General features: G+C 41.1%; 1 protein-coding gene across 11 annotated transcripts in view; it reads left to right on the top strand.

The window, feature by feature from the left end:
* The window catches only part of KATNAL2 (katanin catalytic subunit A1 like 2), a 109,096-nt gene that overhangs the window by 48,929 nt on the left and 46,827 nt on the right, over positions 1-13,340 (top strand). For 8 of the 11 annotated variants that reach the window (XM_057526139.1, XM_057526137.1, XM_057526138.1 and 5 more), the window contains exons 3-4: positions 11,502-11,668; positions 12,977-13,019. The exons of 2 other annotated variants lie outside the window; for them this stretch is intronic. In XM_057526139.1, coding sequence (XP_057382122.1) covers positions 11,502-11,668; positions 12,977-13,019 — 210 coding nt within the window. The remainder of the gene's footprint in view (positions 1-11,501; positions 11,669-12,976; positions 13,020-13,340) is intronic. One more of the 11 variants, XM_028162611.2, reaches the window with a different exon arrangement.

Genomic DNA, 13,340 nt, shown 5'->3' with positions numbered 1-13,340 from the left:
TGTCAGGCAGATGTTATTATTATGAGGATTAAATATGTGACATGCTTAGAATAGTGCCTGGCACAGAGTAAGCGTATATGAGTCCTTGCTATTTTTACTATGGAGGAGGTAGGAGTTGGATTTTATTCTTTTAATACCCAACCTGGTTCAGCAAAGGACTTGAAGCAGTGGGAATATGGGTTTGGCCCATTTTACGTTATCTTTTGATAAAATCTCAGCTCCATTCAAAAAACCCTGAGCTAAATTACCTCAAGGCACTGTTTTCTAAGTGCGTGGAACACTGAAACAATCGTTCTGCAGAATGTTAATTGATGTAACTTTATTTTATTTATTTATTTTTTTATAAATTTATTTATTTTATTTATTTTTGGCTGCTTTGGGTCTTTGTTGCTGCGCGCGGACCTTCTCTAGTTGCGGCGAGTGGAGGCTACTCTTCGTTGCGGTGCGTGGGCTTCTCATTGCGGTGGCTTCTCTTGTTGCAGAGCATGGGCTCTAGGTGTGCGGGCTCAGTAGTTGTGGCACACGGGCTCATTAGTTGTGTCTCACGGGCTCATTAGTTGTGTCTCGCGGGCTCTAGAGTGCAGGTTCAGTAGTTGTGGTGCACAGGCTTAGTTGCTCCACGGCATGTGGGATCTTCCCGGACCGAGGCTCAAACCCGTGTCCCTGCATTGGCAGGCAGATTCTTAACCACTGCACCACCAGGGAAGCCCAATTGATGTAACTTTAAAAGAGCTTTATGGTCAAGTAAGCTTGGCAAACATTGGGTTAAACCGGGTTAAACAGGTTCTCTTATTTCAGGACTTCTCAGATCCTCTGACTTATTAATGTGCAATGGGAATATCTGTGCTAAAGTCACAGTATTCAGGGCTTTGCAAACCAGTTTGGCCAAGGAACCCTTTTTTTCCTCAGGCCAGCTTTAGGGACTAGTTTTCCATGGAACACTCTGAGAAATGCTGCCTTCATAGATTAATTGATCCTTTTTTTTTTTTTTTTTTTAAATGATATTCTTGTCTGCTTACATTCTTTTTATGTATGTATGTATGTATGTATGTATGTATGTATGTATGGCTGTGTTGGGTCTTCGTTTCTGTGCGAGGGCTTTCTCTAGTTGTGGCAAGCGGGGGCCACTCCTCATCGCGGTGCGTGGGCCTCTCACTATCGCGGCCTCTCGTTGCCGCGCACAGGCTCCAGACGCGCAGGCTCAGTAATTGTGGCTCACGGGCCGAGTTGCTCCGCGGCATGTGGGATCTTCCCAGACCAGGGCTCGAACCCGTGTCCCCTGCATTGGCAGGCAGATTCTCAACCACTGCGCCACCAGGGAAGCCCTAATTGATCCTTTTAAAACCTGAACTCACCTTACAAGACCGCAACACTCTGAGCATTGTATTAATAGATACTCGGTAAATGTTATTTGAACAGCCATTAAAGAACTTACTAGCAGGTAGATGGGTAGAATAATTAGAAAGCGACTCAGTCGTTTACACAGATAATTCTTGATTTTTATTGTAATGTATTCTGTATTTCAGAAACTGTATCAGAAAGGAGAACTGTAAAAACAAAAAGACAAAAGTCAGATAGCTTTCCCTTCTCCTGCAGGTGCTATTATTATGGCCTCAAGAGTTTCCTATTTACAAAGCATGCATTTCCCCTTTTTGCCACAAGATGGCCTCTTGAATCTAGAATCGATGAAAATTATACTAGAGTTGATCATTTTCCTGAGACCTGCTGGGAAAGGGACTCACGAGTGGATTATCAAGATGAAAACTAAACTATAGGTATTTTTAAGGACATATCAGTATCAGAAAAGTAGACCTGCCTTTAACGAAAAACTGAGAATTCACAAAGAGGACAGATTATTGTGGATTGGAATAAACAATCAGAGAAAGCTTTGTAGGGAAGGCGATGTGAGCTGGTCTTGAAAAATGTGTAGAATATGGATAGACAGATGGGATGGACAAGGACATTCTAGGCAGGGGCACAGAGAAAGAAGGGGCAGGGTGTAAGTGGAACCACTAGGTAAACAGAAAGAGCAGAGTTCGAATGCATGAGGGAGAGTTAGTGAGATCAGACAGTGGAGGGTCATGGCTACAGGTTCTTCTAGGTCTGCACATGCATCTCCTCTGGCCTAAGTCCCTGTTAACAGCCTCCTCGTCTCTCCTACTCTGTCTTTCTCTTTACTGCTCATGCCTCTTTTTGAAGTCTTGTCCTGTCACTCTGTTGGTTAAGAATTTCCAGTGGTTCCTCCTGCCAACCCTATTAAGTTCAGACATCATTCAAGCCCAAACAGTGGAATAGGAACACAGAAGCAGTTCTGTTCCCCTGATCAGTTAGTTTAGGAAATATGGGGCCTGCCATCATCTATTCTTTTCTTTTTTAAACATCTTTATTGGAGTATAATTGCTTTACAATGTTGTGTTAGTTTCTACTGTATAACAAAGTGAATCAGCCAAATGCATAGGTATATATCCCCATATCCCCTCCCTCTCGTGTCTTCCTCCCACCCTCCTTATCCCACCCCTCTAGGTGGTCGCAAAGCACCGAGCTGATCTCCCTGTGCTATGCAGCTGTTTCCCACTAGCTATCTATTTTACATGTAGTAATGTATATATGTCAGTGTTACTCTTTCATTTCGTCCCAGCTTACCCTTCCCCCTCCCCGTGTCCTCAAGTCCATTCTCTTATGTCTGTGTCTTTATTCCTGTCCTGCCACTAGGTTCATCAGAACCTTTTTTTTTAGTTTCCATATATCTGTGTTACCATACAGTATTTGTTTTTCTCTTTCTGACTTACTTCACTCTGTATGACAGACTCTAGGTCCATCTACCTCACTACAAAGAACTCAATTTCATTCCTTTTTATGGCTGAGTAATATTCCACTGTATATATGTGTCACATCTTCTTTATCCATTCATCTGTCAGTGGACACTTAGCTTGCTTCCATGTTCTGGCTATTGTAAATAGTGTTGCAATGAACGTTGTGGTACATGACTCTTTTTGAACTATGGTTTTCTCAGGGCATATGCCCAGTAGTGGGATTGCTGGGTCATATGGTAGTTCTATTTTTAGTTTTCTAAGGAACCTCCATACTGTTCTCCATAGTGGCTGTATCAATTTACATTCCCACCAACAGTGCAAGAGGGTTCCCTTTTCTCCACACCCTCTCCAGAATTTATTGTTTGTAGATTTTTTGATGATGGCCATTCTGACTGGTGTGAGGTGATACCTCATTGTAGTTTTGATTTGCATTTCTCTAATGATTAGTGATGTTGAGCATCCTTTCATGTGTCTGTTGGCAATCTGTATGTCTTCTTTGGAGAAATGTCTGTTTAGGTCTTCTGCCCATTTTTGGATTGGGTTGTTTGTTTTTTTGATATTGAGCTGCATGAGCTGCTTGTATATTTTGGAGATTAATCCTTTCTGAGTTGCTTCATTTGCAAATATTTTCTCCCATTCTGAGAGTTGTCTTTTCGTCTTGTTTATAGTTTCCTTTGCTGTGCAAAAGATTTTAAGTTTCATTAGGTCCCATTTGTTTATTTTTGTTTTTATTTCCATTTCTCTAGGAGGTGGGTCAAAAAGAATCTTGCTATGATTTATGTCATAGAGTGTTCCTCCTATGTTTTCCTCTAAGAGTTTTATAATGTCTGTCCTTATATTTAGGTCTTTAATCCATTTTGAGTTTATTTTTGTATATGGTGTTAGGGAGTGCTCTAATTTCATTCTTTTACATGTAGCTGTCCAATTTTCCCAGCACCACTTATTGAAGAGGCTGTCTTTTCTCCATTGTATATTCTTGCCTCCTTTATCAAAGATAAGGTGACCATATGCACGTGGGTTTATCTCTGGGCTTTCTATCCTGTTCCACTGATCTATATTTCTGTTTTTGTGCCAGTACCATACTGTCTTGATTACTGTAGCTTTGTAGTATAGTTTGAAGTCAGGGAGCCTGAATCCTCCAGTTCCATTTTTCTTTCTCAAGATTGCTTTGACTATTCGGGGTCTTTTGCATTTCCATACAAATTGTGAAATTTTTTGTTCTACTTCTGTGAAAAATGCCATTGGTAGTTTGATAGGTACTGCATTGAACCTGTAGATTGCTTTGGGTAGCAGAGTCATTTTCACAATGTTGATTCTTCCAATCCAAGAACATGGTATATCTCTCCATCTATTTGTATCATCTTTAACTTCTTTCATCAGTGTCTTATAGTTTTCTGCATAGAGGTCTTTTGTCTCCTTAGGTAGGTTTATTCCTAGGTATTTAATTGTTTTTGTTGCAATGGTAAATGGGAGTGTTTCCTTAATTTCTCTTTCATATTTTTCATCATTAATGTATAGGAATGCAAGAGATTTCTGTGCAGTAATTTTGTATCCTGCTACTTTACCAAATTCATTGATTAGCTCTAGTAGTTTTCTGATAGCATCTTTAGGATTCTCTGTGTATAATACCATGTCATCTGCAAACAGTGACAGTTTTACTTCTTCTTTTCCATTTTGGATTCCTTTTATTTCTTTTTCTTCTCTGATTGCTGTGGTTAAAACTTCCAAAACTATGTTGAATAATAGTGGTGAGAGTGGGTAACCTTGTCTTGTTCCTGATCTTAGAGGAAATGGTTTCAGTTTTTCACCATTGAGAATGATGTTGACTGTGGGTTTGTCATATATGGCCTTTAGTATGTTGAGGAAAGTTCCCTCTATGCCTACTTTCTGGAGCGTTTTTATCATAAATGGGTGTTGATTTTTGTCAAAAGCTTTTTCTGCATCTATTGAGATGATCATATGGTTTTTATCCTTTAGTTTGTTAATATGGTGTATCACCTTGATTGATTTGCATATATTGAAGAATCCTTGCATTCCTGGGATAAACCCCACTTGATCATTGTGTATGATCCTTTTAATGTGCTGTTGGATTCTGTTTGCTAGTATTTTGTTGAGGATTTTTGCATCTATGTTCATCAGAGATATTGGTCTGTAGTTTTCTTTCTTTGTGACATCTTTGTCTGGTTTTGGTATCAGGGTGATGGTGGCCTCGTAGAATGAGTTTGGGAGTGTTTCTCCCTCTGCTATATTTTTGAAGGGTTTGAGATGGATAGGTGTTAGCTCTTCTCTAAATGTTTGATAGAATTCGCCTGTGAAGCCATCTGGTCCTGGGGTTTTGTTTGTTGGAAGATTTTAAATCACAGTTTCAATTTCAGTGCTTGTGATTGGTCTGTTCATATTTTCTATTTCTTCCTGGTTCAGTCTTGGAAGGTTGTGCTTTTCTAAGAATTTGTCCATTTCTTCCAGGTTGTCCATTTTATTGGCATATAGTTGCTTATAGTAATCTCTCCTGATCCTTTGTATTTCTGCAGTGTCAGTTGTTACTTCTCCTCTTTCATTTCTAATTCTATTGATTTGAGTGTTCTCCCTTTTTTCTTGATGAGTCTGGCTAATGGTGTATCAATTTTGTTTATCTTCTCAAAGAACCAGCATTTAGTTTTATTGATCTTTGCTATCGTTTCATTCATTTCTTTTTCATTTATTTCTGATCTGATCTTTATGATTTCTTTCCTTCTGCTAACTTTGGGGTTTTTTTTGTTTTTCTTTCTCTAATTAGTTTAGGTGTAAGGTTAGGTTGTTTATTTGGGGTTTTTCTTGTTTCTTGAGGTAGGATTGTATTGCTATAAACTTCCCTCTTAGAACTGCTTTTGCTGCATCCCATAGATTTTGGGTTGTCGTGTTTTCATTGCCATTTGTTTCTAGGTATTTTTTGATTTCCTCTTTGTTTTCTCCAATGATCTCTTGGTTATTTAGCAGCATGTTGTTTAGCCTCCATGTGTTGGTATTTTTTACAGTTTTTTCCCTGTAATTGATATCTAGTCTCATAGAGTTGTGGTCAGAAAAGATACTTAATACGATTTCAGTTTTCTTAAATTTACAATGGCTTGATTTGTGACCCAAGATATGGTCTATCCTGGAGAATGTTCCATGAACACTTGAGAAGAAAGTGTATTCTGTTGTTTTTGGATGGAATGTCCTATAAATAGCAGTTAAGTCCATTTTGTTTAATGTGTCACTTAAAGCTTGTGTTTCCTTATTTATTTTCCTTTTGGATGATCTGTCCATGGGTGAAAATGGGGTGTTAAAGTCCCCTACTATTATTCTGTTACTGTCAATTTCCTCTTTTATGGCTGTTAGCATTTGCCTTATGTATTGATGTGCTCCTATGTTGGGTGCATAAATATTTACAATTGTTATATCTTCTTCTTGGATTGATCCCTTGATCATTATGTAGTGTCTTTCTTTGTCTCTTGTAATAGTCTTTATTTTAAAGTCTATTTTGTCTGATTTGAGAATTGCTACTCCAGTTTTCTTTTGATTTCCATTTGCATGGAATATCTTTTTCCACCCCCTCACTTTCAGTCTGTATGTGTCCCTAGGTCTGAAGTGGGTCTCTTGTAGACAGCATATATATGGGTCTTGTTTTTGTATCCATTTAGCCAGTCTATGTCTTTTGGTTGGAGCATTTAATCCATTTACATTTAAGGTAATTATCGATATACATGTTCCTATTACCATTTTATTAATTGTTTTGGCTTTGTTTCTATAGGTCTTTTCCTTCTCTTGTGTTTCCTGCCTAGAGAAGTTCCTTTAGCATTTGTTGTAAAGCTGGTTTGGTTGTGCTGAATTCTCTTAACTTTTGCTTGTATGTAAAGGTTTTAATTTCTCTGTCAAATCTGAATGAGATCCTTGCTGGGTAGAGTAATCTTGGTTGTAGGTTTTTCCCTTTCATCACTTTAAATATGTCCTGGCACTCCCTTGTGGCTTGCAGAGTTTCTGCTGAAAGATCAGCTGTTCACCTTCTGGGGATTCCCTTGTATGTTTTTGTTGCTTTTCCCTTGCTGCTTTGAGTGTTTTTTCTTTGTATTTAATTTTTGATAGTTTGGTTAATATATGTCTCAGTGTGTTTCTCTTTGGGTTTATCCCGTATGGGATTCTCTGTGCTTCCTAGACTTGATTGACTATTTACTTTCCCATGTTAGGGAAGTTTTCGACCATAATCTCTTCAAATATTTTCTCAGACCCTTTCTTTTTCTCTTCTTCTGGGACCCCTATAATTCGAATGTTGGTGCTCTTAATGTTGTCTCAGAGGTCTCTGAGACTGTCCTCAATTCTTTTCATTCTTTTTTCTTTATTCTGCTCCCTGGCAGTTATTTCCACCATTTTATCTTCCAGCTCACTTATCCATTCTTCTGCCCCAGTTATTCTGCTGTTGATTCCTTCCAGAGTGTTTATTTTTATTTATTTAATTTATTTATTTTTGGCTGCATTGGGTCTTCGTTGCTGTGTGCGAGCTTTCTCTAGTTGCGGAGAGCCGGGGCTACTCTTCATTGCAGTGAGCGGGCTTCTCATTGCGGTGGCTCCTCTTGTTGCGGAGCACAGGCTCTAGAGTGCAGGCTCAGTAGTTGTGGCACACAGTCTCAGTAGTTGTGGCTCACGGGCTCTAGAACGCAGGCTCAGTAGTTGTGGTGCACGGGCTTAGTTGCTCTGCAGCATGTGGGATCTTCCCAGACCAGGGCCCGAACCCGTGTCCCCTGCATTGGCAGGCGGATTCTTAACCACTGCGCCACCAGGGAAGCCCTAGAGTATTTTTAATTTTAATAATTGTGTTGTTCCTCACTGTTTGTTTGCTCTTTAGTTCCTCTAGATCCTTGTTAAATGTTTCTTGTATTTTCTCCATTCTGTTTCCGAGATTTTGGATCATCTTTACTATCATTACTCTGAATTCTTTTTCAGGTAGGTTGTCTATTTTGTCTTCATTTCTTTGGTCTTGTAGGTTTTTAACTCGCTCCTCATCTGTAACATATTTTTTTGTCGTTTTAGTTTTTTGTTTTTGTTGTTGGGTAGTGCTGTATTCTTGTCTTACTGTTTGTTTGGCCTGAGATGTCCAGCACTGGAGTTTGCACTCAGTTGGATAGAGCTGGGTCTTGGTGCTGAGATGAGGACCTCTGGGAGGCCTCACTCTGATTCATATTCCCTGGGGTCTGAGGTTCTCTGTTAGTCCAGCAGTTTGGACTCAGAGCTCCCACCACAGGAGCTCGGGTCCAACCACCAGCCTGGGAACCAAGATCCTGCAAGCTTCGTGGCATGGAAAAAAAAAAAAAGAAAGAAAGAAGGATCAGTACAATATCAAAGAATAAAAAACAAAATAACATTACATACATAAAATATATATTAGGAAAAATAAAACTATAATTGAAACAACTACAACAAGGTAAAATAAAACCACAACAGAAAAAAGAAAATAAAAAGTGTGGTGGGGGGGGGGCGGGGAACAAGCCAGAAGGAGAGAACAATAACAAAGAATAAAGAATAAAAGAAAATTAGGAAAATAAAAGATTTATTAGGAAAAATAAAAATATAAAAGAATCAACAACAATGAATTAACAAGGTAAAACAGAAGCCCGATCTAAAAGAAGAAAAAAGAAAAAAAAAAAAAAAAGCCTTGGCTATGGGGGTGGAGTTTAGGCGGGGTGGAATTTAGGCAGGGATGGGGTTTAGGGTGGGGCGGGGCCTAGGCTGGTGGGAGGTGACGTTTGTGCGTGGGGTAGGGCCTAGGCTCAGGACCCATGCAGCCCGGAAAAGGCCTTGGGGGTGGGGCCTAGGCGGGGCGATGTTCAAGCGTGGGGCGGGGCCTCTGCTTAGGACCTGTGTGGAAGGGGAGAGGCAGCACGTGGAAAGGAGGGCCTCTGGAGTGTGGAGTTCCGGAGTTTGTAGGTAGGGCCCTGGGTGAGGGTGTGTGGGTGGGGTTTAGGCCCATCGCGTTGGAGGGGGTCTCTGAGTGTAGAGGTGGGGCCCTGGATGGGGGTGTAGGGGTGGGGCTTGGGTTCTGCGCAGCAGGAGGGAGACTCTGAGAGCAGAGGATTAGGCCCAGGAGTCCAACAGGCTTCCCGGTGCCTAAGTGGACAGGGAAAGCGCTGGCTCCATTCCCTTCCGTTCCTTCATGCCCCTCCCCCACCATCTCCCCCAGTTTGGCCCCCATTGCCGCCGGACCCCTAACCGTGCGTGGGTCCCGCTGGGTGTAGAACTCCTCCCCTCCCCCAGCCACCCCTCAGGGATGCCGGTCCTGGAGGTCTGGCCTTTCCTTTTGCTCCCCCTTCCCTCCCTCCCACTCCCTCAGGACCCGTGTGGCTGGAGGGGGCCTAGGTGGGCAGAGGATCAGGCCGGGGATCTCAGCAGGTTCCTGGGGGCCCAAGTGGGCAGGGGAAACCTGGCCACGCTCCCTTTGGAACCTCTGCCCTCCCAGTGTTCCCCAGTTTCCCACTTTGGGCATGGGATCCCTTCCTCTCCCCCAGCCACCCCTCGGGCGCCACTCCCGTCCCGCCTCCACTTCTCCTCCCCCTGCACTCCCCCCACACCCCACGTCCTACCCGGTCGCTGGGGGTTCCCCCCGTCCCCTTAGGTGTCCATGGTTCCCCTCCGGTGCCTGGTAGGCGCCCTAGTTGTGAGGAGACGCAAATTCCAGATCCTCCTAATACGCCATCTTGATTCCGCCCCCCATCATCTAGTCTTATAATTTTTGTTTAAGTCAAAACCCTCTGATGGGGAGGGAGACGCAAGAGGGAGGAGATATGGGGATATATGTATATGTATAACTGATTCACTTTGTTATAAAGCAGAAACTAACACACCATTGTAAAACAGTTATACTCCAATAAAGATGTTAAAAAAAAAAAGACTCCCCCCCCCCCAAAAAAAACCCTATGATCCTGGAAAGAGTTCATAAGGTAATGTGATGTCAGCAATCTTTATATTGCTGACAATAAAAGCAATCTTTATATATACAAGCAATCTATAGTGTAGGGTCCCATCTTCCTTTTTTTTTTTTTTGAACAAGTGCATATATGTAAGTATGTGTGTTTTTAGTTATTTTAAAAATGTTTGGAAAGAGGGAAAATGTTAACAGTCATTATCTCTGAGTAGTGGAATGTTCTTTTGACTCATCTGTATTTTCTAGTGTTTTCTTAAATGAACATGTATTACATCATACTAAACAAAAATTATTAATAAAAAATGTATTTAGTTTTTCTGTCTGTAAAATGGGGATTAAGACATCGAGTAGAAGCGTGGTGAGCCATTAATAAGTATAGAAGCTGACAGACTACAGTCAATTGATGTTTGCAAATTCTTTAAAATTAGCAAGGTCATTGGAAATAGCCACGGCAACCTCTTTCAAGGAAGTCCAATCTTCTAACTGATCTGAATCTGGGACAGGGAAGGAAGCATAATAAAAAAAAAGTTTTCGGGGCTTCCCTGGTGGCGCAGTGGTTGAGAATCTGCCTGCTAATGCAGGGGACACGGGTTCGAGCCCTGGCCTGGGAAGATCCCACATGCCGCAGAGCGGCTGGGCCCGTGAGCCACAACTACTGAGCCTGCGCGTCTGGAGCCTGTGCTCCGCAACAAGAGAGGCCCGCGCATCGCGATGAAGAGTGGCCCCCGCTTGCCACAACTGGAGAAAGCCCTCGCACAGAAACGAAGACCCAACACAGCCAAAATCAATCAATCAATCAATCAATCAATCAAACATACGCATCTGATTCAAGATCCTCATTAAAAAAAATAAAAAAAAAAAAAAAAAAAAAAAAGTTTTCTCCTCTACCTTCCCAGATTTGAAATCAAAGAGAAAGAACTCTAATAACTGCAATGAAAATTCTTAATCTGAGGTCCTTGGATGAGCTCCTGGAATTGTATGCTAATTTGTGCATATTGCACATTTTTCAGGAGAGAATGTTTGGTTTTAAAAGAAGTTAGGGACTCAGATGAAAACCAGAGAGTTTTTCCACTTTCAGAGGATTGTGAGACAAGGAGCTTGCCTTCATTGCTAAGACCACTTAAGTCAGATGGCCTTACACCTGACCACGTTAAAAATGAGTGAGAAACCCATGGTGATGACACTACATGCATGCAGAGGCACCTGGTAGTATAATCTGTGACTGGTGACGAAATTATCAGAAATATAATACATCCAAGTAGATGACATCTTCTTATACTGCATTTCCTCGGTGATGTTGATCAACATATTTTTGGAATTCCCTTTAGAGCACTTGACATATTCTTTTGAGTTGCCTCAATGATGGCAAATCTTGCCTGTTGGGGTTGAATTGAGGTTTTATCAATTGTCAAATGTTACCTAAAATGAATACTGGTAAATAAAGAAGTAATCATGTTGGGCAAATAATCATCTTTGGCTAAAAATGAGTAAAAGTAAATTACAAGACATTTTCTTAGTTGATTTACATATTTGACTTTTAAGTACTTCCGAAATGTTTTGAAAGACAATTTGGATATACTTAACCTATGTGGGGCTTCTTACTCTATAGGCAAACCTCATATATTCTAGTTTTCATTTGATGTACTCTTTAATATAAGCTTACTATTTGTATTGAGTCTCCTTGGACTCATGATGCCTGTTTGCCTTTATTCTTTTTACCTAGAGTTAATTTTTTCTTTCTTCTGTGAAATGGCCAGATATATTGATGCAGCCAATGCTTTGGAACAAGAAACTAAACTGGGGTTACGACGCTTTGAAGTTTGTGACAACGTTGATCTTGAAACTATTTTGATGGAATATGAGAGCTATTATTTTGTAAAATTTCAGAAATACCCCAAAATTGTCAAAAAGGCATCAGACACAGGTATCTTTAAGTTTCGTGTTTCTTCCTCATTTTATTTCCAGATAGATGATGTCCCCCACCCTACAGTGAAGGAATAGACCAGAAGGATTGTGTAGCCTCTCTTAGATCCAGTGCAGACAATTTAAACATGACATCTGGACATTGACGTCCCTTTTGTCACGTTGGCATTTGTTTGAGGACTGTGTGATTTAGGGCAGTGAAAGCAAAACCCCAGTGTGTCACAGGTACTTTTTAGAAGATCAACATTACTTTCATTTCTTTAGAGATGAAAAGAGCTGTTGGAAGACAGTAAATGACAGAAGACTTTTTTCTTGTTGGGAAGACCTATTATCTAGCTTGAAAATAACATGAAAATGAGTATTGGTGAGGCTAATAGCTCATGTATAGATAATGAAATGCTTTTGAAAGCCATCAATCCAAATAATGATCAATATAATGCAAAGACCCAGTATAGGTTAACAGTCAAGGAGGCTGGCTGGAGGAAAGATCTAAAGTTAGGGCCCTGTGTTTTGTAGTGACATTGACTTAGAAGTCTGTAAATGGGGGAAGTAATTATAAACCAAGGGAGATCATTGTCCTGTTTACAAGGCACTTGTTAAGCCACAGACTTTAACATTTCACGTGGGGACCAGGAAACCAAGAGGAATATCAATTAAAACTAGCCAGCACTGAATCTCAGAGCTGGAGGTGTTCCGAGAGGGTGGTGTTTTATCTGAGCTCCCTTCCAATGCAGGGTTCAAAGCTCCACATCCTTGGCTGGTTGTTGGATCTGGGTTTTGGCAGAAAATGCACTGACTCCTAACCACTGGGCCACCAGGACTGTTATTGACACGATCTGATATCTAGAATGCTAGTTCTAGCTTGGAACCACACTCTCCTAGGATATTGGACACAATGTCTTTTTTTTTAAGGTAAACAGGCAGAATAGACTGTCAAGTGTTCCCTGCCAGGCTCATGCAATCATCCTGGTGTCCCAGGGACCACAGCAAAATGGTGTCGAGTTCATGAAAACTTAATAAAATGGTAACTATAAAGCTAGCCCACATTGGCCGTGCCACTGAGTCTGTGGTCTCCAACATCTTTAATATCTGAGATCTTTGGGGTCCTTGTGTGGAAATGCTTGGGAAGCATGGGCTTCTTTCTCTTCGCCGGTAGGTAATTCCACTCCTCTCTGGATGAGAATAGCTTAGAGTTTCTGGATGTAGCACACATTTTAAGAACAATGTAAAAGGACAAACATACCTGAAAAATCGCTTTCTCTTAAAAATTAAATCTTTCCTTTTCCTCCCAATATTTGTTTTGCCACAGCAGAAAATAATTTACCACAAAGAAGTGGAGGGAAGACCAGAAGGTAAAGTAAATGGTAATTCTTCTTGACCAACTCGACTCTAGGAGTTTGTGGGATCCATTTCCAGAAGATTCTCTAGTGCAGCTCCATGTCTGCCTACCAGCAATACCAGACTGTGGTCCTGTGACCTTGGTGGACCCAGCCATGGGTTCCCCTCATGTTACAGATGTTCAGGACATGTACCAATGTCTGTTGGTTCTCTGGTTTTACCACAAAGAATTGCATCCACTGATGCTCTGTCTTTCTAGGCTGGGTGGTATGAAAAATATGGACCTCAGAGATTAAAAGACCCATGTTTAGCTCCCAGCTCTGCCACTTACAAGC

This window comes from Balaenoptera acutorostrata, chromosome 13 (genome assembly GCF_949987535.1).
Source record: "Balaenoptera acutorostrata chromosome 13, mBalAcu1.1, whole genome shotgun sequence".
NCBI lineage: Eukaryota > Metazoa > Chordata > Mammalia > Artiodactyla > Balaenopteridae > Balaenoptera > Balaenoptera acutorostrata.
This window is presented reverse-complemented; position numbering and strand designations above follow the sequence as displayed.